This window comes from Acomys russatus, chromosome 20, assembly GCF_903995435.1.
Source record: "Acomys russatus chromosome 20, mAcoRus1.1, whole genome shotgun sequence".
In the NCBI taxonomy this organism is placed as follows: domain Eukaryota; kingdom Metazoa; phylum Chordata; class Mammalia; order Rodentia; family Muridae; genus Acomys; species Acomys russatus.
The window spans coordinates 53,975,212-54,001,612 of record NC_067156.1 but is presented as its reverse complement, the minus strand read 5'-3'; the positions used below and the strand labels follow the sequence as shown (position 1 = coordinate 54,001,612).

At 40.7% G+C, this 26,401-nt stretch overlaps 1 protein-coding gene across 3 annotated transcripts in view; it reads left to right on the top strand.

Moving 5' to 3' along the window:
- Ptpn2 (protein tyrosine phosphatase non-receptor type 2) overlaps positions 1–26,401 on the top strand; it is a 59,259-nt gene that overhangs the window by 16,529 nt on the left and 16,329 nt on the right. For all 3 annotated transcript variants that reach the window (XM_051163501.1, XM_051163503.1, XM_051163500.1), the window contains exons 3-5: positions 13,381–13,481; positions 20,316–20,414; positions 25,562–25,696. In XM_051163501.1, coding sequence (XP_051019458.1) covers positions 13,381–13,481; positions 20,316–20,414; positions 25,562–25,696 — 335 coding nt within the window. The remainder of the gene's footprint in view (positions 1–13,380; positions 13,482–20,315; positions 20,415–25,561; positions 25,697–26,401) is intronic.

The following is a 26,401-nucleotide window of genomic DNA, read 5'->3' as shown; positions in this document are numbered from 1 at the left end:
GTGCTCTGCCTGGTTGTACACTTGCAGACCAGAAGAGGGCATCAGATCTCATTATTGATGGTTGTGAACCACCATGTGGTTGCTGGGGATTGAACTCAGGACCTCTGGAAGAGCAGTTGGTGCTCTTAACCTCTGAGCTGTCTCTCCAGCCCCAACTATTTAGCTATTATATTTTAAAATCGCTTTGGCTGAGGCCGGTTGTGGTGGCTCACGCCTGTAATCCTAGCACTCAGGGAGGCAGAGGCAGGCAGATCACTGTGTGAGGCCTGGTCTACTAGGTGAGTCCTGGACAGCCAAGCTACACAGAGAAACTCTGTTTTGAAAAACCAACCAACCAACCAAACAAACAAACAAAACGAAATGTCTTTGACCGTAATTCTCTAACTTGCGAAGAAGCCCCCATTTTGGAACACTTTGTATTCTTCATTCCTTAGAAAGTTTAGAAAAAGGTTAGAGTCAAGAAATGACACGTAAGCTCTGCTGTGTCCCGGGAAGTGCCTCAGCTCACCCTCATCCCCGAGGTCCCCGAATAGAGCTTTTGCTTCTCTCTCCTTGTCTTGTCCTTTGTACTTCCTCACTGCCTCCCTCTTCCTCATGGATTTCGCTATTTTCAGCCTCTTTCTTTCTGCTTTTCTTCCTTATTACATAAGCATGCTGTACACTTCCACCTGTGCTTTATTATCTATGCAGATTTATGCATGTACAGAACAGTTTTTAAAAGAGTATATTCTGGGACTGGAGAGATGAGAGATGTCCTCTTTCAGAGGACATGGGTTTAATTTCCAGGATCCACATGGTGGCTCACAGTATCTGTAACAGTTCCAGGGAATCTGATGCCCTCTCCTATCCTCTACAGGCACTAGACACACAAGTGGTACATAAATATAGATGTGGGCAAAATACCCATATACATAAAATTAAAATAGTTTACCAGGTGGTGGTGGTGGTGCATGACTTTAATCCCAGTACTAGGGAGGCAGAGACAGGCTTGAGGTCTACAGGGTGAGTTCCATCCAGGACAGCCAAGGTTACATAGAGAAACCCTGTCTCGAAAAAACAAAAAACAAAACAGAACAAAAAGTTTTCTTATGTGTATATACTAGCTTGGACCAGTCCTTTCTGCTGTGTGTGTGTGTGTGTGTGTGTGTAACATCTAAAGTATCAGGGCTAGATAGATGGCTCAGAAGTTAAGAGCCAAGTATTATTGCAGAAGATCTAGGTTTGGTTCCCAGCATCCACACGGTGGCTCACAAAATACCTATACCTTCAGCACATCCAGCAGATGTGTGGTGCACATATGTTTACACAGGCGCGCTCTCTCGCTCTCTCTCACACACACATTAAAACTTAAAATAGCTTCTGTGTCTCCACTTTATTACTGCTTTCCTCAATTCTCATACTATCCAAGTTGTTCTCCAGCTTCTTTAGGCAAAAATTTGTTTGTCATTATCATTACACATTTTTAAATATACTTTTATGGCCTTTTTTAGACATCTTGATTTTTTTTCCTAGCTATTTTTGTAAATTTTTCATGTCAGTAAAACTGAATTACTTAGCATTCTCCCATTGTGACTAGTTTCTAACACATCATGTTTCAGATATGGAACTCCTTACTCACTCCCTCGCTGAAGCATCGTTCCTTTGCTCTCTGTCTTCTAATGCCTCTCAGGGACAGTCCTCTCCCTGCAGTACCAACTCAACAGCCATCTCCACTGGTTGGCCTTTTTATCTTGTAGAGGGAATTGTGGAGGTAGTGGTGTGTGTGTGTTAATATTTCTTTGTTTTGTTTTGAGACAAGTCTGTGTAGTATGTAGCCCTGGCTGTCCTGGAACTTACTCTGTATACCAGGTTCTTCTCTAAATCTGCCTGCGTCTACCTCCCCGAGTGTTGGGATTAAAAGCATTCCCTACCACACTCAGCTGGGGCTTTCATATGTGGCAGAAACGCACCAGTTGCTAGTTTGCTTTGGAGACATTGCTGAGAGGTGTCTGTATATGTGCCTCCAGAGCACAATGATACAGATGTACACCCTGCTTTCTGATACTATACAGTACAGCTAGATAGGGACTTGTGTTGAAGAGCATGAGATCATACCGGTGTGGGGTATGGTAGAGCCAGGAAGGATGTTCAGATCTGCCTCAGGAGTAAGATATGGCTCTGGAAAGAATAAATAAATGGTAGCCAGCTCAGTAAAGAAAGAGGGATGGAAAAACAAATTTCAAAGAAAATTTAAGATCCCAGGTCTGTCTCTTGTAGATTTGGAGTCAGCAGGCCTAAAACATGCTTTAAAACAACTTCTTCCTCTGTGATTTGTTTGCCCTTCTTGTGGCCACTGGTGCTTAAACTGATGTACAGATTATGAAGATGAAATATGCTAAACAAGGACTGGGCGTGGTGGCGCACGCCTTTAATGCCAGCACTCGGGAGGCAGAGGCAGGTGGATCGCTGTGAGTTTGAGGTCAGCCTGGTCTAAAGGGAGTCCAGGACAGCCAAAGCTACACAGAGAAACTCTGTCTCGAAAAAACAAAAAACAAACAAAAACAAGACAAAACAAAAGAGAAAAGAAAAAAAAAATGGTAAACAAGCCAGGCAATGTGGCACACTCCCGTAATTCCAGCACTCTGGAGGCAGGGGCAGGTGAATCTCTGTGAAGTTTGAGGCCAGCCTGGTTTACAAAGAGAGTCTAGGACAGCAACGCTACATAGGGGAAACCCTGTGTCAAAAAACAAAAAAGAAACACAGTAAACAAATTTAAAAGGGATATTTTAAAATAGAATTTGAAGTTTACTTTGTCTTAATCCCAAGATGCCTCTGTTGTCTCATGTAACTGAAACAGTCTAGAAGAGATGGGCAAAACCTTGGTGGTTGAGAAGAGCAATGTCTTTATGCAGTTGGAGAACATTGCTGGATTTTGAAGTCTCTAGTATTTGGTATTAGGTAGATACCCCAGAAAGGAAAGAATACCAGATGTTTGAACTGTCATCACTTTTCATGGGTGATTAGTTTGTGTGTGCATGTTTGTGGGGTTAAAAACATAACATTCGGGACTGGAGAGATGGCTCAGCACTGACTGCTCTTCCAGAGATCCTGAGTTTAATTCCAAGCAACAACATGATGGCACACAACCATCTATAATGTGATCTGATGCCCTCTTCTGGACTGCAGGTGTACATACAGGCAGAGCACTGTATACCTAATAAGTAAATCTTTAAAAACAAACAAAACAACAACAAAACCCCACACCTTCTAGGCATGGTAGTATTTGTCTCTTGTCCTGGCACTTGGGAGATGGAGGCAAGGGGATTAGGAGTTTAAGAGTAACTCAGGCTACACTGGAACCTGTTTGAAAGGAATGAAACAAAAATAATATGTAACATAAATTTGTTCTAGTAGCAAGTTTTATATGTGCATCCCAGCACTAGCTATATGGGTGTTGATATGTGACTGATCTGTGCTGGTTTTGCATAACTGAGACTCCACATACTGAATGTCCATTTCCTTCTTTTAGCACCTGAAACCCTCTTTTGTGCTTTCTGTCTTTATGAGCTTGGCTACTTTGGGAGCATGTGGCATTTGTCATTTTGTAATTGGCTTATTTCACTTGACATAAAGGAGATGGAAGAAAACTGGGTATGGTGGTACATGCCTGTATTTCACCATTTAGGAGGCAGATTTTTGTTACTTAATATTAATTCTGCTATGCCAGAGGTGTTGCTGACTTCTCTCATCCTAGCAAATAGAATCGACGCAGTAGCAGCATGCCTGACTGTGCATGTGATTCATCCACTTGTGATGTGTGTCAGGTTTGCTGAGCACCAAATCAGCCTTTTTGAGGTTGATGATTAGAGGCTAGGGAAATGAGTAAGCTTCTGTGAGATGAACCAACAGGAAAAACGGTGTAAAGTGTCACGGGTAAGGACTATGCCAAAGAATCTCAGACTAGTGATGACATTGATGAATACTTCAAATGCTAGAAATGAACAAATAAAACGTTTTTTGGGAGGAGATGATGGTGGTGCACGCCTTTAATCCTAGCACTTGGGAGGCAGAGGCAGGCGGATCTCTGTGACTTCGAGGCCAGCCTGGTCTATAGAATGAATCCAGGACAGCCAAGGCTACACAGAGAAACCTTGTCTTGAAAAAAAAAAAAAAAAAGTGCGTGCCCTTGCAAAACTGACTTGGACTCAGTTCCCAACATCTATAGGTGGCTCACAAACTGTCTCTAGCTCCAGTTCCGGGGGATCTGATGCCCTCTTCTATTCTCCATAGGCACCAGACACTCACAGCCAAAGCAGTCATACACCTAAAAATAAATAAGTACAATTATAAAATGTTTTGTTATTTTTTTTTAAGTGGGAGATTGGGACCACATTATTAAGTTTGATAAAGTAGGGAAAATATATAGAACTCTGTATCAAACAACTAGAGAAACATATTCTAGAGCTAACCTAAATTCAGTATATGATAATAATGAGAGTGAATGGATATTTACCTTAAATTTAGTAGTAGCTATTTGCTATTTTGTTGTCATGTTTTTTAAATAAATAAATACTGGCTTTTTTCCCCCCTCTGAGGCAGGGTTTCTTTGTGGTAGCCTTGGCTGTCCTGGACTCGCTTTGTAGACCAGTCTGGCCTTGAACTCACAGAGATCCACCTGACTCTGTTTCCTGAGGACTGGGATTAAAGACATGCGCCACCGCTGCCCTTCTTCAAGTTCACTCTTTACTACAAGGAAACAGCTCTTTGGATGCCTGCCTGATTTCTGTGACTGGGACAAAGTGTAATCCCTTAGACAGTTGTGGTGACAAAAGCCTGTATGTGTTCCCAGCACTCAGGAGTCAAAGGCAGAAGAGTTGAGAGCTGAAGGCCAGCTTGAAAAAAAGAAAGAAAAAGGTACATGCCTTTAATCACATCACTCAGGAGGCAGGCAGGCAGGCAGATCTTTGAGGCTAGCTAGAGCTACAAAGTGAGACCCTGTCTCAAAAAATAAGTAAAAGAAAGAAGGGGGAGCTTAGAATGTCTCAAATTTCTAGGACGTGAGAGTATGATTTAAACAAATAAAAACTGATGAGAGTATGTCATGAAGACACCCAAGCCACCTTACAGTCCACTGGCCTACTTCAGGAAAAATTGAACAGTGAATAATGATTTCATTACCTCCTGAATAAAGTAGAAATCCACGAGTCTATAATAAAACTGGGAAATAAATGAACAACCAAGTTAGAAATAGGGAATGTTCCATTTCTATATAAGACGCTGAGCCTGGACGTGGTAGCGCACACTTTTAATCCCAGAACTTGGAGGCAGAGGCAGGTGGATTGCTGTGAGTTTGAGGCCAGCCTGGTCTACAAAAAAAGCCAGTCCAGGACAGCCAAGGCTACACAGAAAAACCTTGTTTTTTTGTTTTGTTTTGTTTTGTTTTTTAAGATGCTGAATAATTAATGCTGCAACAAGCTATTTACACTGTTCTAAGATATTCTCATAAGTATGTACACACAAAGAGAAGATAGTAACTGTCCAGAAGAAATGAATAGGAGGAAATTCAGGATCTAAGGCTCGAAAATATCTTAGAAAGACACCAAAAGTGTAAACTATGCAATTTTTTTAAATGAATGAATTTTAATAGGGGGGTTTGTGTATCATGCTCACAACTTCAGTACTTGGGAGGCCACGATAGGAGAATGCTGTGAGTTTCAGAATCACTTGGGCTTCAGAGAGCAAGACCTTGTTGAAAAAAATAAAACGGCTGAGTCATCAAATGGTAGCACATGCAGGGAGTGCTATGAGTTCATAGCCTGATCTACATAGGGCACTCCAGACAAGCCACCGATATACAGCGAGACCCTTGCCTAAGAAAAAGGACCAAATGAACATTTAAAAGTTTTGGAGAGTAGTTGAGTGTGGCATTCAGAGTTCAGGGAGGCAGATTAGGGAAAATATTTGAAACTGCCTCACTAGAAAATGGACAGGGGCAGGCAAATCTCTGAGTTCAAGGTAAACCTGGTCTACAAAGGGACTCCAGGACAGCCAAGGCTACACAGAGAAACCCTGTCTCAGGAAAAAAAGAAAAAGAAAATGGACAAATGGTATGAGTACAGAAGGCAGACAAAACGTAAACACATGAAAAACAACATTAGCTATTAGAAACACTAGTTACCACAGTGGTGTTGCAATGTCATTAACACCTACTAGAAATGTTAGAGACACTAACACCTCAGGATGGCAGAGAAACTTTCAGGCACTACTGTTTTTTGTTTTTTTGTTTTGTGTGTGTATGTATGTGTGTGTGTTTTGGTTCTTTAAGACAGGGTCTCTCTGTAGCCTTGGCTGTCCTGGACTCACTTTGTAGACCAGGCTGGCCTCGAACTCACAGTGATCCACCTGCCTCTGCCTCCCAAGTGCTGGGATTAAAGGCTTGCGCCACCATGCCTGGCTGGCAGTACTTTTAAAATCTATTTTATTTGTGGTTCCTTACGCCTCTGCTTCTTTTCCAGCCCCCCTGCCCTTGATAAGAGAGAAAGAAGGTTAGAAGGAACAGGGACCAGGTCTATTTAGACTTCTGCCTGGTTAAGGTCCTTGGGTTCTTTGGGGCAATACCAGTCTCAGTGATCAAGCTATCCAGCAACATGTATGCCTGCAGGCCAGAAGAGGACATCAGATCACATACTAGGTGGTTATTGGGAATTGAACTCAGGACCTCTGGAAGAGCAGTCAGTGCTGTTAACATCTGAGACGTCTCTCCAGCCCCATAGCCGTGTTTTTAAAGAAACCAAAGCTTGGGCTGGAGGAGGGCTCAGAGGTTAAGAGTGCCACCTGCTCTTCCAAAGGTCCTGAGTTCAATTCTCAGCAACCACATTGTGGCTCACAACCACCTATAATGTGATCTGATGCCCTCTTCTGTCCTGCAGGTATACATGCAGGCAGAACACCGTATATACATAATAATAAATAAATAAACTTTTTCAAAAATAAAAAGAAACCAAAGCTTTTCTCCTACGTGGTTGATAGAAATGGTATCGCTATTTTTCTCCCTTTTTTCTCTTTCTGGTTTTGAGACAGGGTTTCTCTGTCTCTCCTACAACTCACTTTGTAGACCAGACTGGCATCAAATTCAGAGACATGCCTCCTTCTGCCTTTGGAGTGCTGGGATTAAAGTCCGTTGTCCATCTGATTTTCTGTTTTGGTTTTTGTCTTTTTGTTTTGTTTTGTTTTTTGTTTTTGTAAGGGGGACCTCAGTAAAACTTGATATGTGGACCACCAGCCTGGCCACAGACTCAGAGAGATTGACCTGCCTCTGCCTCCTAAGTGCTGGGACTAAAGGTGTGTTCTACCACACACAACCTATAACATTCTTGAAATAATAAAATTTTAGTAGTAGAGTCTGTATTAAAACCTTTTAAGCCGGGCGTGGTGGCGCACGCCTATAATCCCAGCACTCGGGAGGCAGAGGCAGATGGATCGCTGTGAGTTCGAGGCCAGCCTGGCCTACAAAGCGGGTCCAGGATAGCCAAGGCTACATAGAGAAACCCTGTCTCGAAAAACCAAAAAAAAAAAAAAAAAAAAAACCTTTTAGTGGAGTTAGACATGTGAAATCGCGCACAGTACCTTGATGGTGTTCTAATAATTCTATACTAACACACAAAGCTATATACATATAAAAGTATGAAGAATAATAAGCACACAAATGACTGTAAAGATGAGAGAATTACAGTAAGGTGATTTAGACCAGTATCTTTCCATGTTTTTGAATTTAGTAGCCTTTGACAGTTGGTCCTCAGCAGCATAATTCATGAGAGGTAAGGCTCAGTGGTGAACATGATGGTCCCTGGCTACCAAGAGTTTCATTTTAAAAGGGGAATAAAAAGTGGCCGAAGGCCTGAGTGAATGTTCCCTCCTTGCTGACTAAGTGACAGAGAATCTTGTCTTGAACAAGCCCCTGTAGAACTGTAGAACTTGTTCTGGAGGGTGGAGCCAAAGTGTATGTGGAGAATGTTCTGAGTGGGCGAGCAGGGCTTTCATGAACTACCTGTGTTCAGAATTTGGGGGGATTCACTACACTACAGATGAATGAAGCTGGGCATGGTGGTGCACGCCTTTAATCCTAGCACCCGGGAGGCAGAGGCAGGCTGATCTCTGTGAGTTTGAGGACAGCCTGGTCTACAAAATGAGTCCAAGGACTACAAGAGAAACCCTAACTTGACAAAAAAACAAACAAACAAAAAGATGAATGAAGTAGAGTTTTCAAATTACTCAAAATGTTTGAAATATAGTAGGAATGTCAAAGATTTTTGTATTGGCCATCAGGAAGTTAAGGATGATTCACTGGTGAAAATAATAAAGACTGAGTCAAGCCACTCCATCTTTTCCTTCTCATGTTCTGTTTTCTTCTGCAGCAGTCTGCCTAGCAAAGGATATTAGGTATGCAAGGTAAGATGCAAGTATGTGGCTTCTCAAAGAGAAACCTAGCACTGAGCTGAAAGTTGGACATGATTCTTCTGTTTAATACAAACACGTAGACTGTTGCAATGGTGGGTTTAAGACAGAGACTTCATGTTGGTCAGGAGTTACTGAGGCTGGGATGACAGGCCTGTGTGTCACAGGTTTAAGCTACATCCTGAGTATTAGGACTCTAGGTCAGAACAGTGGTATTGTCTTACCCATGGACCCCAGTGAAGTAATCCTCCCCCTTTATCAGTACATGAGAGTTAGGATGTCAATGGTTGAATATGATCTTAAGGAAAGTCTAGGCCCGCCCTGTTTCTCTTCAGACATAGTCTGATCAGCACAAAGATGACTGGGATTTCTTAGAGGCCAGTAAACTGTTTGTTTGTTTGTTTGTTTGTTTTTTGAGGATTTGTTTATTATTATATATACAGTGCTCTGTCTTCATGTAGACCTGAAGGCCAGAAGAGGACATCAGATCACATTATTGATGGTTGTGAGCCACCATGTGGTTGCTGGGAATTGAACTCAGGACCTCCAGAAGAGCAGTCAATGTTCTTAACCTCTGAGCCATCTCTCCAGCACCCAGTGAACTCTTCTGTGTGATTGAAATCTTGTAGTTCAAATCCCTTTAGTCTGAAAAGAATGATGACATTACTACCCAGTGTCAGCAAAACGGGCATGGTAGTGTATCATCTGCTTTACAAATTGTGCGGGTTGACGTGGTAACAGCCCAGTAAGCTGTGATGTCGTTTCTGGCATATCATCATCACTAAACAGTGCTCTTTGGTATTTCTTTTGATTGTATGGTCAATGAGAAGCTGTTTATAGATTTTGTTTTCAAGTAAGCAGTTGAAATGTTCAGACGTTCATGTATGCTAAGATTTATATTTCTTCTCCATTAAAATGGTAGTAGTTATGGGACTTGGATTTAGTTCTGTCTTTGCATAGGACTCCTTGCTTAGTTATGGAAAAAATTATATTCTGTCAGCTTTTGGAGCCGACATAGCTGTAAGCTATGCTGGGTTCTTGCCAGGGGAATTCAAGTAGGTATAGATTAGGTGGGTGAAATCTATAGGGTTTTCTTTTTCAGTTTATTGTGCATGTTGAAAGAGGAAGCTTCTGTGTATGTCAGCCACACACAGAGCAAGTCATTTCTTGAAAGCTGAAACCATTCTCAGAAGACACTGAGGGTAGGAGGCAGAGACTTCATCAGAAGTGGTTGGGTTTAATTTGTATCTAATTTTTAAGTTACAATACTGTTAGATATTAACAATACTGTTAGATATTAAATTTCTTCATTCACTCAGTAATTAGAATTAAGAATAAGTAATAGGGGGACTGGAGAGATGGCTCAGTGCTCAGTGCTCTTCCAGAGGTCCTGAGTTCAATTCCCAGCAACCACATGGTGGTTTATAACCATCTGTAATGTGATCTGATGCCCTCTTCTGGGCTACAGGTGTACACGCAGGCAGAACATTGTATATATAATAATAAATAAAACTTTTTTAAAAAGAACAAATAGTACCCTACAAAAGAATAAAATATGTTCCTTACAGTGCTGCTGCTGGTATTGTTAGGAGTGGAGAAGTAAGATTGCTTATGGAAGTGTGATTCCTTTCCCTTTATCTTTTGAAAGAGAGGAGGGGGTGGGAGAGGGAGAGGAGGAAGGGAGAGGGAGAAACTATGCTGATCAAGTACTGTGGACTTTGGAACTCAGGTTGTGCAACTCTTTCCGTTTTGATGGTCTCACTCTAGAAAATCTGGGGGAAAATTGTAGAAGAGGACAAAGCATGTAAACAGTTGAAGGGCTCCAAAGAGAGGTGATTCAGCAGTTAAGGGCCATGAACTCCCCGAAAGGACTCAAGTTCCCAGCATCTACAGCTGGCAGCTGACAGCTCCACTTACTCCAGCTCCAGGGGAGCTAAGTCCTCTTTTGCCCTTCAACAGCACCCACATACACATGGGCTCATGACCTCGTGTGTGTGTGTGTGTGTGTGCGCGCACGTGCGCGCGCTATTGAAAAATACGTTGTTGTTGTTTTTTTTATTGTTTTTGTTGAAAAATAAGTCTTTTAAATTAAAATAGTTAAAGATTTGGGACAGCACTACTGAGTCAGGGAAAGGAAACAGGTTGTCAGGGAACCTCTATAATTATTCAAACTGAACATATGTGATTCCTGGTAATTGAAAAGACAGGGTCTTTTATCTTTGCTGAGCTTTGGAAATTGTAAAGTCACAGTTTCTCAAGATTTTGATGGGCTTTCGGTTCCTGGAATGTATATGTGTATGTTCTTTCTTAGATATTTCAAAGTGATGTGTTTTAGTTAACACCAAAAACTGTCTGGTTTTTCTTTTGAATTGAAAAGTTAATGTAGCTTCCCTCTCCTCTCAATTCTGATATAAGGCTTTACATAATCCTGGTGGGCCTGGAATTCACTATGTGTACCAGGCTGGCCTAGAACTCAAAGAGAGCATCTCTCTCTGCCTCTGCCTCTGCCTCTGCCTCTGCCTCTGCCTCTGCCTCTGCCTCTGCCTCTGCCTCTGCCTCTGCCTCTGCCTCTGCCGTGCTGATGTTAAAGGTGAGTGCTACATGCACTGCTCTCTATTAGTCTTCATAATAGAACTAAATAATGATATAGCTGTGTATTTGACAGTTTGTTTTCCTGATAAGAAAATACAAATTCGTGGGGCTGGAGAGATGGCTCAGTGGTTAAGAGCACTGTCTGCTCTTCCAAAGGACCTGGGTTCAATTCCCAGCAACCACATGACAGCTCACAACAACTGTCTGTAATTCCAGTTCCAATGGCTCTGACACCCTCACACCAATGCACATGAAATAAAATTAAATGAATTAAAAAAAAAAAAGTTTGAAGAGCTGAGGTCAGTAAAGTTTAAAAAAAAAAAGAAAGAAAGAAAAGAAAATACAAATTCAGTCACCAGCTGTGCTTAATTCTAAAGAGCTATTGTGTTTTACTAAGGAGTAAAAAAAAATTTTTTTATTGTCATCTGCTAACAAAATTTTAAAACTTGTTTTTTTAAACCTGAGAGAATGCAGTTTCCCTATGTTGTTGTTTACTGGATAAATTATTGTTAGACAGTGAGGCAAAGCCTTGTGGTTGTACAAGACCTTGGGTGACTTTCAGATAATATCCAATGCCCCATTGTGCTTTTAGTCATTAAGTGTGACTACTGTGAAGTTTTGGGTTAAAGACTGAAGGAAAATAGCTGAATTCGAGGATCAAGGAACAGTGTTTAAGTTGCTAAGCTTTTTTCCTAGTCTTAGCTTCTAAGCCCTGTCTTGGTCTGGGAAAGCATTATGCAGGCAGACTCAATTCCTAGCACCCTGTGTGGGCCTAACCTGCTGAGTTGCATGTTGGCCAAAAGACTATAATTTGGTTTGTATTCTTGCTGTGATTGCAATATGAGGGAATGCATTCCTTTGCCAGGGTACTGTAGTGGGGTCTAGATTTTTGTGGTTGTGTTGTTGCTTTCTCTCAAAGCTTGCATTCTTCTGTTGGTATGCTATCCAGAAAACACAATGCTCTTTATTCTGTTAAGTAGAAAGCTGTCCACTATCGTGTACAATGTAACAATTAAAGAAGGATTGAACTGTTAACAAGACAAAAAATAAACTTTTAATAAGTGCTTGCTGGCATCATCATTCCCAGAACACTAGTATATGTGATTTACTGTAGCAAGATCATAGTTTTCCTGTTAGCAAGTGACGTGTAATATTTACAGAGGTCTTGTGTCCCGTCCAACAGAAACATCTGAGCTAAATTGATATGGAAACTAAAGCCATTTAATATGTTTTTTATTCATATGGAGAAGCAGTGTCTTAGTTTGGATTCTGTTGCTGTGAAGAGAGACACCAAGACCTTGGCACCACTTATAAAGGAAAACATTTCATTACGGTTGCCTGACAGTTTCAGAGGTCCATTATCACCATGGTGGGAAGCATGGTGCTGTGCTGGAGAAGGAGCTGAGAGCTGGACATCTTGCTCCACAGGCAGCAGGAGACTGTGGCCACACTGGGCTTAGCCTGAGCATATGAGACCTCAAAGCCCACCCCCACAGTGACACATTTCCTCCAACAAGGCCACACCCACTGCAACAAGCTCATACTTCCTAATAGTGCCACTCTGTGGGCCGAGTGGGGCCAGTTACAGTCAAGCTACCATAAATAGGTTAGACATTTTGGGGTTTTGTTGTAGTAGTTGTTTGGATTGTGGTTTAAAAGTGGTAGTCTAAAAAGCCAGGTGTAGTAGCACACACCTTTAATTTGCATACCTGCTTCTCAGTTTATTCCTTCCTCATCTAAATGACACAAGGCCAAGTGTTGCAGTTTAGATATTTAAATTAGCATAAATTCTGAAATTTTTATTTTTTAAAAATGTAGAAATGTGTCTAACTTGTTAACATAGTCTTAAGTAATGAAGTGTTTTCAGTTTCTTGTAAAGAATGCAGTTTGAATGATCCAATTATCTTAGCTTCTCAGTGTTAAGAAGAGTTATTTAAATACACTATGCATGCTACCCAGAAATGAAGAGGCTATTCTCATTAGTTTGAGCCCCTTACACTTTTACACACAGATATTTAGTTACTAGGCACTGAGACTTGAGATGACTTTTCAGTTCCAGGAAGGTAAGTGCCTTACTCATGTTACTGCACGTTCTGACCAGTTTTTCATGGTACTGTAGATGATGGAGTAGAAGCAGAAGCACTTCTTTTCCAGCACCCAGTAATAAGACTGTGCTTTAACCCATTAAAAAAAAAAAAAAGAAAGAAACAGGTAATTTAGGTAGGATTTGTCTCAACTCTCCTTTGGTATTAACTTATGTTTTCTTTATTTCTCCTGTCATCTGTAACTAACATGAAATAAAAAGTCATGAAAAAGTTGAAATGACAATTACGATTTATCATTCTCTCCTTTCAGATGATCACAGTCGTGTTAAACTGCAAAGTACTGAAAATGATTATATTAATGCCAGCTTAGTTGACATAGAAGAGGCACAAAGAAGTTACATCTTAACACAGGCAAGTAGTGTGATGCTGAGCAGATGCCTGCAAAGTGGAGTTTGGTTGCTGTGCTTTAAACATAGCTAAAAGGATATCTTGGCATTTGCGAATGTTATTTCTAGGTTTCTGATTCTGTAACCAGTTGCAATGTCATAGTTTGTAGACTTTGAGTATATTGGTAAAAAGTAAAGTTGTTCCTAATGTTACTATGTTCAATGGAGGAGATTCTTCTGAAATCACTTGGTGAATTAACAGTCTCTAGCCTAGCTTTTGTTCCTGTTCTGTTAGTGGTTTGGAGTTCTCTTCCCCTGTGCTCATCTTGTGATGAACAGGGAGGTCCTGAAGACCCTTTTCTATCTATCACTGCCCTTGAATATATTTTAAGAAAGTGCAGCCAGCCGGGTGTGGTGGCGCACGCCTTTAATCCCAGCACTCGGGAGGCAGAGGCGGGCGGATCGCTGTGAGTTCGAGGCCAGCCTGGTCTACAAAGTGAGTCCAGGATGGCCAAGGCTACACAGAGAAACCCTGTCTCGAAAAAACAAAACATCTACAAAGTGAGTTCAGGATGGCCAAGGCTACACAGAGAAACCCTGCCTCGAAACCCCCCCCCCCAAAAAAAAAAAAAAAAAGGTGCAGCCATACTAAGGATAGGCGTGACCATCTGTGGGGCCTAGTAAAGCACAGTCCTGCTGGGCTTCCTTGCCTCTACTCCAGCAGCCCCTCACACCAGCCTCTGCAATGCAGGCACTACCTTTCATTCTGAGATCAGAGCTTTCTCTTTATCAAATAAGAGAGGTTAAACATCAACAACACTGTAATTTTTCCTAGTCAAAAATGTTCAGAAGTATAAGCTATAATGTTTGAGAGTTTTAAGTTGTATTTTATTATCTGTCTGTGTGTGTATGTACATGTCCAGGGTGCCCACAGGGGCCAAAAGAGGGTGTCCCCTAGAACTGGAGTTACAGACTATTGTGAACTGTACAACATGGGTGCTGACAACTGAACTCTGGTCCTCTGGCAGAGAAAAAAGTGCCCTTAACTGTATCTGAGCACCATATTTGAGATTTTAAAAAAATGATATAATTTATTTATTTTTCTGTGCACTGGTGTTTTGCCTGCATGTAAGTCTGTGTAAGGGTATCAGATTTTGAAGTTATAGACAGCTGTGAGCTGCCATGTGGATGCTGGGAATTGAACCTGGATTCTCTGGAAGAGCAGTCAGTGCTCTTGACCACTGAGCTATCTTCCCAGTCCCATGTTTGAGATTTAAAAAAAAAAAAAAGCCAACAGATTATTGTAACCTGCTACTTAAAAGACAGAGAAAAGCATGAAGTAAAGTATTATTGTTGCTGTTTTATTTTTATTTATTTATTTATTTATTTATTTATTTATTTATTTTTGAGACAGGGTTTCTCTGTATAGTCTTGGTGGTCCTAGACTCGCTTTGTAGACCAGGCTGGCCTGGAACTCACAGCGGTCCACTTGCTTCTGCCTCGAGAGTGCTGGGATTAAAGGCGTGTACCACCATGCCCTGCTGAAGTAATTGTTTTTTAAGTTCAACCTAATGTATCTATGAGCTATTAGAATTTTCTCTGTCAGAGAAACAAATGTTTCACTTGAAGTAAAGTAGGTCCAGTAACTAAAAAGGAAGAGAAACAATCTGGTGTAAACTTGTTAAGGATACCAATCAATTCAAAGTTTACAGAACAAAAGAAAGACAGACAGTATATATTTGAAAAGATGCTGTTTATTCACAGCATAGATTTAAACGGGCCCAGGCACCAAGCCTCTACCAGAGACTCAGGAGCTTGGACTTTCAGACCCCCAGGTCTTGTCCTGTCCCCTGGTGCTAACCTTTTTGTCACCTACAGTCTTTTGGTTTTTTTTTTTTTTTTTTTTTTTTTTTTTTTTTTTTTTTTGGTTGGTTGGTTGGTTGGTTCTTGGGTTTTTGTTTGTTTGTTTGTTTGTTTGTTTTTGGTTCTTGGGTTTTTTTTTTTGTTGTTGTTGTTGTGTTTTTTGTTGTTGTTGTTTTTGGTTTTTTGTTTTGTTTTTCAAGACAGGGTTTTTCTGTGTAGCCCTGGCTGTCCTAGATTTACTTTGTAGACAGCAATCTGCTTCCCTCTGCCTCTTGAGTGCTGGGATTAAAGGCTTGTGCCACCATGCCCAGCCCTACAGTCATTTTCGGAAGGTATTTTACACCTAGGAGATTCTTTGTTGATCTAAATTAGAGTGATGAATTATTCCCTGCTGGCACCCATTTAAGAAAATTAGCAAGAAGATTCTGACTGCCACCTCCAGTATCTCTAGTGTTTATGGTCACATTATGAGACAGGTTTGCCTGCAGTGGTACTGTAGCTTAACATCCAAAATATGGAGAAGTGATTCAGCTGCACTGAGACAAGTGCAAGACACTAGTCTTAAGAGGACCGGACTGGCTAAGAATAATAAGCTGAAAGTTCCTGGACTTTTAAGTGCCTGATGGTCACTAAAGCTTGAGTGAGGGTTTCCTTGCAAAAAGTATTCCCCTGACTATTGTCACAAGTTTAACAGCCTCATAGCTTTTATAATTTGAATCACTTGGAGTCCTCTTTCACTCAGACCTAGTGGGCTCAGTGCATCTGAGAAACTGAGCTGAGAAGTCCAGCAGACATGAACACATGTTTATTCCAACCCTGTTTTCACAGGAGGACTGGCATGGGTTGGATGAAATAATCATACGCATACCTTTTAGTGTAGCAGTCATTAGTGGGGATGGGGAGTGTAAACTTCTTGCTGTTACATAGTAACTAAAGTTTTTCCTATGCATAGTCATAATCATTTAGGATTAAAAAAAAAATAAAATCAACATTCAGAGCTAGAAATTCACTTTATACTGAAAATGAGCATGGAAATATGGAAAAACATGTTGTATTAGGCTCTTTGGCTGTGACAAATGCTGAAGGGAAATTTAAGAGGGGAAAAAAAGTTTATTTTGGCCTCTAGACTAAGGTGAGGCAGAAGATTGTGGCAGCCAGGGCAGATGAGAGACAAGGAGCTGTGTGACAAGGGTATTCCCTCCGTGATGTGCTTCCTCTGCTAGGCATCACTTCCTAGCGCTGCCGTGCGAACCTACCAACGGGTTAGCCTTAGGTTAGGCTGAGCCCTCCCAAAAGGCCATCAGGTCACATCAGGTTCCACCCATGAGCCCAAGGTGGAACATTTCACACCTAAACCACAACAGGTGCTTGCGCATCTCAGTGTTGTTGGCTTTTTCTCTTCTTAGTTCTTACGATTTTCTTAGCTATCCCCACATCTTCACTCCTGTTTTGGGGACCATGGTTTGTCACTCTGTTTGTTTTTGGTAGGGCAGGGCCTAAGAACCTCACACACATGAGGTTGAGTACTGTTAAATATCTGAACTGTATCCCCTGCCCAGGACCTTAGTTCTCAACTCTATATTAAGGTGGGGTGTGCGCTGCTCTAACAGAATCTATGAAATCTTGCTGATGACACTTAGTGGACCCTTCATCATCCAGAGAGTCACTGCTCAAATACAACAGCCTTGCCGGGTGGTGGCGGCGCACGCCTTTAATCCCAGTATTTAGGAGGCAGAGGCAGGCAGATCTCTCTGAGTTTCAGGCCAGCCTGATCTACAAAGTGAGTCTAGGACAGCCAAGGTTACACAGAGAAACCCTGTCTCGAAAAACCAAAAAATAAAAAAATAAAACAGCCTTCTTAAAAAAAAAAAAGAAAAAAAGCAGACATGGTAATTGGTAATGCCTGCCTATAATCCCAGGCAAAGGAGGATCTGAGGTTCAAGGCCAGTCTCAATTCATGGGGCCCTGTTTCTAAATAAATAGACAATCCCCCTACCACTCTGAACATTTACATTCTAATGAGAAGTAAAATTATTTTTAAAAAGAATTAAAAGTTTTGTGGGGTGGCAAGATGGCTGAGCATAAAGGCACAGTCCTGGGACCCACATGGTGTGAGAGCCAACTAACTTCCAAGTTGTCTTCTGTTTTGCTGCACTCAGCGACACAGTGCACACTCCCAAGGGCACACACAATAAACAATAAAAGGGGCTGGGCATGGTGGCACACACCTTTAATCCCAGCACTTGGGAGGGAGGCAGGCGGATCTCTGAGTTCGTAGCCAATCTGTCCTACAAAGCGAGTCCAGGACAGCTAAGGCTACCCAGAGAAACCCTGTCTCGAAAAAACAAACAAACAAAATAAATAAATAAATAATAAAAGGGGTTTTGTAACAGGTTTCGTATAATTTAACCTTTCAACAACCACTCTGTTGGGGGCTGAAGAGATGGCTCAGTGGTTAAGCGCACTGCCTACTCTTCCAAAGGTCCTGAGTTCAATTCCCAGCAACCACATGGTGGCTCATAACCATCTATAATGTGATATGGTGCCCTCTTCTGGCTTGCAGGAGTACATGCAAGCAGAGCACTGTATACATAATAATAATAAATCTTTAAAAAAAAAAAAAACCCACTCTGTCAAGTGCTAATATCTTATTTTACAGAGGAAGAATGTGATTTAAGTGACATATTCATAACCGTGAGTAAGATGAAGCCAAAATTTGAAGCTACAGTTTCTTCTCTTCCGTCAGGTGTCACTGTGTAGCCCTGACTGGCCTTGATCTAAGAGAGTGTTAGGATTAAAGGCATGCACCACTACACCTGCCCCTTTCTGCTATCTTATAATTGCTGTATGAGTTTGTATAAGTGACTTAACCTTCCAAGCATTTATATCTGTATCATCTGTTTTGTCTATCCATCCATCTGTCATCTATAGAGAAATGTTTTGTGAAAACTCATTGTCTTAGTTAAGGTCACTATTGCTGTGGTGAAACACCATGGCCAAAAGCAACATGGCTTGCTCAGCCTTTCTTGGGGTAGCACCACCCACAATGGGCTGGGCCCTCCCCCATCAATCACTGATTAAGAAAATGCCCTACAGGCTTGTTACAGCCCAGCCTCAGTTGAGGTTCCTTCCTCTCAGATGACTTTTGCATGTGTCCGGTACACTCATGTAGTACCCAACAACTCAATGAATTATTTACTTTGGCATTTTTTTGTTGCCACTTTTATTAGGAATAGTAGTAATGAGATTCATGATTCTTTTTGCTTGTTTTGTTTTGATTTTTGAGACAGGGTTTGTGTATCTCTGGCTGTCCTGGAACTTGCTCTATAGACTCAAACTTACAGAGATACGCCTGTCTCTGCCTCTTGGGTGCTGAGACAAGAGGCATGTAGCACCACTTCCTGGACTAGTGATCCCTTTTAAGAAATCTAAAATCTCATTATGATAAAAGTTCATGATAAATAATTCCATGAATTTTAATTCATTTGTTGCTGTTGGACTGTTCTCATGTGTCTTGATAGACACGACTCCACACATTGGGAGCATGAGAATTTAGCAGCTTGTTTCTAGTTTTTTTTTCATCTGATTTCCTTTCTATATCCCTGTTTCCCAGTTTGCTACCCTGACCTTTTCAAAGTTGCTCAATTCCACATGATTCAGCTTAGCGTTGTAAGATGTTTCTTTGCCACCAGCTCTACTTGCTCTTCAGGCATGGCTCACTACTATATACCCCCATCTCTACGTGGGCTGTAATTTCTTAGATTTCTAGCATTTGCCCAGGTTAACCTTAGAGTTTATTCACTTAAGGAATATGTATGGAGTAGAAGTGAATAATGGCTACACACCAGGAAATACATCTGCCTTAGAGATGATTTCAGTGTAGAACTATTTTAACTCTTGAGTTCCATGGGTTGGGGATGGATTAGCCGTAGCCTTGGCCTTCCCTGCTCCTGATACTTAGCAGTCTGCCACTTGCTCTGGAATTGGCTACATGTTTGCAGTGACTTTAGGCACAGTAGAACTTAATTCTGTTTCAGCTTCCACTCAGAATTAGTAAGGGTAGAGGTTGGTTTTATAGCTCTCTGGTAGAGCATCTGCTCAGTTTGAATGAAGCCCTGGGTTACGTCTCCAGCCCTACACAAAGCAAGGAAGAAAGTCATAGCCTGGACATGCCTTTCATTGCTTGTCTTCTTCTTCTTCTTCTTCTTCTTCTTCTTCTTCTTCTTCTTCTTCTTCTTCTTCTTCTTCTTTTTTTTTTTTTTTTTAACCCTATGCTATCATTAACCCAAATGTAAAAGCAATTGGAAATGTATATTTGATTTTTCCTCCTCCAGCACATTTTGTAATGTGGGCTATTGTTCACTTTTAACTCTGCCAGATGACACTGGGCACAACAAACTGATTTGCAGGGACTTTTCATGATTACCTGCAAATGATTGCCCTGCAGATTCTTTTGTGTCAAAGAGAGCTGGTTAGTTGGTCAATAATGACATAAACTTCCCCACTTCACATAGATCCCTTGATGATGTGTGTGAGATAGCACCTGTCTGTTACAGAAACTGAAGGAGACGGGCTTCCTTTCTGATGTCCTTTGTAGCTAGATGTGATTAGCCTGCATGTTATGCTATAGGCATCTTTGGTAATGCCAACAAAGCCATATAATATGACAGTATCAGAAACGGTGAACTAGCTTCACTCTGTTCAGGACAAAATCTTGCCTGTATTTTATCATTTGTTATTTAAACCTATCTATCCAGCTCTTAACTCTGACAGACATCAGTTCTTTTTCTGCTTAAGTAAATAAACTGTCTTACGGGGTGGGGGAGTGGGGGTGTTGTTGAATGCAGACTGTATTTTGAATCTAAGTGCATTTAAAGTCTTGATTTACTTATCATGGCCCAGTCCACTAGTTATCACAGTGCATTCCAGAAGCATCCTTGAAGCTGTGTCCTTTCCTAGCTCCTCTCCCTGATCTGCTCTTGTTCAATTATTACAGGGTCCACTTCCTAACACATGTTGCCACTTCTGGCTCATGGTGTGGCAGCAAAAGACCAAAGCAATCGTCATGTTAAACCGAACTGTAGAGAAAGAATCGGTGAGTAATATGTAATACTAATGGCTTTAGCACGCTGTGTGTGATCATTAGATTACACATTTTTCAGTTAGGTAAATACTCACTTATTATTTTGGGCCTTTGGTAACTAAAAGCTAGAGCCAGAATGCTTCTGACCAGAAAACTAATGGGTGCTTTTCCTTCCTTTCATTTTCATTATAATTTTTAAAAGTTCATTTTATGTAGTTATGGTACCATATATCTTACTCTGCTGCATAAACACATTTTTATTCAAGTAGAGGTGATGTATTGAGTGTGTTCCTTACCTTGCCTCCTCACCATCCCCTTTCTCCCACTTCCCTTTTTAGCGTTTTTTTTTTTTTTTTTGTACTCCTTGACAGTTCCACCTCTGTTTTCATGTCTGTTTCCTAGATTTTGTAAAGATAGATGAATTAGAAAAGACATGTGTTTGTCTTTCTGAGATTATTGTATTTCGCTTGATAAATTTATCTTAGTTGCATCCATATTTCTGCAAATGGCATAACTTTGCTATTTTTTGCTTAAAACTTTTGATTCTGTAAATATACCACATTTTCTTTATCCATTCCTTTGTTGTTAGACACCTGAGTTGGTTTCTTTCTTTCTTTCTTTTTTTAAATAATATTAGATGAAGAGTTTATTAAATGAGCCTGGGGAGAGAAGGAAAGGGAGGAGGGGTACCCCAGAGAGACAGAGGAAGAGAGAAAGGGGGTAAGGGCCTGAATTGGTTTCTTAATTTAGCTTTTGTGAATAGTGCCACAGTAAATACTGGTAAATTGCAGGTCTCTCTGTGATGTGTTGCCTTGGAGTCCTGTGGTTAGATACCCAGAAGTGATATCACTGAGTCATGTGGTAGCTCTAATTTTAGTTTTGTGTGGAACCTCCATACTGATTTCCATTGTGTCTGACTAGTTTACATTTCCATTAGCAGCTCTAACAGCTCCCTTCTGCCCACATCCTTTCCAGCAGAGTTTTTTTTTTTTTTTTTTTTTTTTTTTTTTGGTTTTATTTCGGTTTTTGTTGTTGTTGTTACTGTTGTTTTTGTTTATTTTGTGTAGCTCTGGCCGCCCTGGAACTCTGTACATAGACCAGGCAGGCCTCACAGAGATCCTCCTGCGGGGTGTGGTGGTGCACGCCTTTATTCCCAGCACTTGGGAGGCAGAGGCAGGCGAATCATTGTGAGTTCAAGGCCAACCTGGTCTACAAAGAGAGTCCAAGACAGCCAAGGCTACACAGAGAAACCCTGTCTCAAAGAAACAAAAACAAACACAGAGATCCTCTGGCCTCTGCCTCCTGAATGCTGGAATTAAAAGTGTGCCTCAGTATGCCCAACAGTTACTTTTTTTCCACGGTCATCCTAACTAGAGTGAGATGAGAGTTTCAATGTAGTTTTAGTTTGCTTTTCTCTGATAGCTAGTTAGGCTGAACCTTTTTTGTGTATAATGGCCATTTGTGTCTCATCTTCTCTGTTCATTTTTTTATTTTGTTTTGTTTGTTTTGGCTTTGGTTTTGTTTTTTCGGGACAAGGTTTCTCTATGTAGCCTTGGCTGTCCTCGATTCACTTTGTAGACCAGGCTGGCCTGGAACCCACAGAGATCCACCTGCTTCTGCGCTGGAATTAAAGGCTCGTGCCACCACACCTGCCTTGTCTGTTCATTTCATTAGCTCATTTATTGACTGAGTTGTTTGTCTTTTTGTTCAGTTCTTTTGAGTTCTTTATATATTTTAGCTATTAGTCCTGTGTCAGATAAATTAGATAGCAAATATTTTCACCATTTGGTAGGTTCTGTTCACTTTTTGTTTTTCTGTGAAACAACTTTAATTTCATGAGGTTTCTTTTGTCGTCTATTTGCAGAATTTTTTTGAGTAGAGTCCTGTTAAAGTCATTGCCTAGGTGGGTGGATGTGTCCACGCCTGCCAGAGGGAGAAGAGTTTATTCGGTGTTATCTGGTTGTTTTTTTTTTTTTTTTTTTTTTTTTTTGGAGTTAACTTGGGGCCCCTGTTTTGACTAGATTGCCTGTGAGCCCTCAGGATCTGCCTTTATCTACCCATCCACTCCTCCCCCAGTGACATCTGCATCAGGAGTCACCTGACTGAAGCTGTGTTGGCTTCTCTCTGGCTTCTCTTTGTGTTTCTCCTTTTGACAGTGCCATACTGTTTTGTTATTATGGCATAGGCGTCTTCCTTTCCTATTTGTATCCCATTCATTTTCTTCTGCCTTACTGCTCTATCTAGTTAAGACTTCAAGCACCATATTGAATTAAGAGTAGAGAAAGGAAAACCTTTGTCTTGTATCTGATTTTAGGCAATTTGTTTTGAATTTTTCTCCATCTGGTGTTATGTTGGCTATAGGTTTGTCATATATAGCCTCTATTGTGTTAAAATATGTCCTTTCTATTTCTAGTCTCCTTAGGACTTTTGTCATGAGGGATGTCTTTTTCAACATCATGTGATTTCTGTCCTTGGGTCACTTTATGTGGTGGAGTACGTTGATTTGCATATGTTGACCATCCCTGCATCTCTGGAATGAAGCCAGCTTGATCATGGTGAATGATCTCTTTTCTGTGTTTTTGAATTCAGTTTGCAAGTATTATATTGAGAATTTTGCAGTTATGCTCATCAGAGACAGCGGCCTATTAATTGTGTGTTCTGTCTTCTTTGACATTATTAGAGTAATGCTTGTTTCATAAAATGAATTTGCTAGTATTTGTTTTACTGATTCTTTATTTTTTCTTTAGTTTTGGTTTCATTAGTTTTTTTCTCTGATCTTAATTCTTACCATCTACTACTTTGGGGTTTAGCTTGTTCTTGTTTTTTCATAGCAAGCCCTGAGATACATTTTTTTGTCTTCAGTGACCCATTTCTCATTCAGTGGTGTGTTTTTCTTTTTGTTGTTTTCTTTTTTGTGTGTTGTTTTTAATCTACATATCTGTGTATGGTCTTCTTACAATAGCATAGGTATGCCAGTTTTAGAAACATTGTCAATTTACAGGTGGCTCCACTACCAAAGGAAAACAACTCTCAAAGCTGGGCAGAGTGGTGCCCACGTTTGTTGCCATCATTCTAGAGGCAGGCAGGATTTCAATGAATTCAGGCCAGCCTGGTGTACATGTTGAGTTCCGGGATAACCAGGGCTTTATAATGAGACCATATCTTTTAAAAAAAGAAAAAAGGAAAATAGTCTCTGTCTCTCTACAGCCTAATGAGCTTCTCCCACCCTCCATGCTAGATAGATAGTTAAAGGGCTCAACCTTGTACAGATCTCCTAGGGGTTAATCCCAGCCCCTGGGAGTTGAGACAGTATTCCACAACAGAGATCTAATTTAAAGGAAGTTTTTTGATCTGCTGATAAGAACATGTAATCTATAGTGTTTGCAAAGTGTTCTCTAAATGTCTGTTAGGTCCTTTTGATCTATGATGTCTTTTAGCTCAGGTTATGTTTTGTCAGGATGACCTGTCTGATGAGAGATTCTCTCACTGAGTCTGGAGCTCACATGAGCTAAATTGACTGGCCAGTGTGCCCCTGGGATTCGCTTGTCACTGCTTCTCCGTATGTGTGCTGTGGTGCTGGGATCCTGTTTCAGTGGCTCATGTTCATGCAGTTATCACTTTGTCCACTAAGAGGTCTCCTCGGTACTCCCCTTGGTTTCTTTGGAACTTGAGCCAGTTTACTCTCATTAAAGAACTTTACGGTGGGACTAGGGACTAGTAATTTTTGGAGGCATCATACTGCCTTGGCTTTTTGTTTCCTCTGTTTCTCTTTTGCCTATGTGTATCTGAGGTTAGATTGTTCTTTGTAGGGTGTGTGTGTATAATCATTCCCTGTGTAGTTTTGGCTGACCTGGACTCATTTTGTAGACCAAGCTGTCCTCAAACTCACAGAGATCTGCCTCCCAGTGCTGAGATTAAAGGTGTGTGCCGCCGCCACAACCACTCATCTTTAAAGAAAGCCTCTTTATTGCTCCCTGAAGATAAGATAACATGATAAGCAACAAATGTTCTAAACCTCTAAGTAATCATTTTCTTTAACATTAATTTTTTTCCAAAATATGTCTTACCATTTGATCAGTTTTTGCAAGGAAATAATTTTGTCCTTTTAGTATATAGCTTCAATTTCACCCTTCCTTCCTTCTTTCTTTTGTAAAGGATTATTTTTGTTTGTTTAAAGATTTGTTTATTTTATGTATGATTGCTCTATCTGCATGTACACCTGAACGCCACAAGAGGGCACCAGATCTCAGAACAGATAGTTAAGAGCCACCATGTGGTTGCTGAGAATTGAATTCAGGACCTCTGGAAGAGCAGACAGTGCCCTTAACTGTTGAGCCATCTCTCCAGCTCCTAAAGGATTATTAAATCATAGATGGGATCTGTTCTGTTTCTGTTTGTCATTGCCGGTGTCTTCTGTGTCCCTTCAGTATATATATGTTGGATTTTCTTCATATTTGTCCTGTTCTCCTTAATGCTGTTTCTATTTCTCTTTTTACTGTAAAATGCCATCCTTATCCTCTTACACTTTATTGGTTACACTTAACCTGTGCCATTATTTTAGGTGTCAAGACAAAACAAAAATGCTTATTCTTCTAGTTGGCAGGCCTGGAGCTTTCTCTGTAGACCAGGCTAGCCTTGAACTCACAGCCGTCCACCTGCCTCTGCCTCCCAAGTGCTGGCATTAAAAGTGTGCGCCATCACCGCTCATCTTGAAAGAAAACCTCTTTACTGCTCCCTGAAGATAAGATTCTTGCAAGAGCTTGAGACTTCTGGAAATTCAAAGTGAATATGATAAAATATAATTATGCTTTAAAAATAGCACACTTTTGCGCATGGTGGCACATGCCTTTAATTCCAGCATGTGGGAGGTTGAGGCAGATGGATCTCTGTGAGTTTGAAACTATCCTGATCTACACAGTGAGTTCCAGGATAGCCAGGGCTATATAAACAGACCCTGTCTCAAAATAAAGAATAGCACATTTTTATGAACATTTTATGTTTATGGCTTTTCAAATTGAAAGGAAACATTTTATGGAGATATGTTACAAAATATCATTCTCATTAAAATATTTTTAGGTTTCTGTATATGAAGAATTAAGTGTGTATATGTGAGTTTTTTTTATAGTTTTATAATGTGTCTAAACTATTCTTAAATTTAGGTTAAATGTGCACAGTACTGGCCAACAGAAGACCGAGAGATGGTGTTTAAGGAAACGGGATTCAGTGTGAAACTCTTATCTGAAGATGTGAAATCATATTATACAGTGCATCTACTACAGTTAGAAAATATCAATGTAAGGCTCTTCTTTCAAAGTTTCAGTTTTATCTAATGGTTTTAAGAATTCTTTATTACTAGGTTTGGGGTTTGGTTCTACACTTGTATTTGGATATTTGTAATAGTATTTAGTCATAAACATGTTTTTAGACTGTATTTTTATATAAAGTAACTCTTCCCGCCCCCCACCCCCACCCCCGTCTGCCCCCGAGACAGAGTTTCTCTGTGTAGCCTTGGCTGTCCTAGACTCACTTTGTAGACCAGGCTGGCCTTGAACTCACAGTGATCCACCTGCCTCCCAAGTGCTGGGATTAAATAAAGTAACTCTTTAAGGATTCTGAGGAAATCCTAAAACCAAAGGATTACAGTGTTCAAAGAATATTGATATTTGAGAATTGAAAATTAATTATTGGAGCTAGAGAGATGGCTCAGTGTTTAAGAGCACATGCTGTTCTTGCAGAATCCCCAGGCTCAGTTTCCAGCACCCATGTTGAGAGAATCTTATCACTGCCTATAATGACAGCTTTAGGGAACCCAGGCCCTCTTGTATCCTCCTCAGCCTATACATGACACACATAGATATATGCAGACACTCAAGCATACACATAAGTGCGAAGAAATAAAGTTTTAGAAGAAAACTATTAATTATTAAAATTGTAGGGAAGATGTTGTGGGTATAGCTTGGTGGTTGAGCACTTGCTCAGTATACTTGAGGCCCTAGATT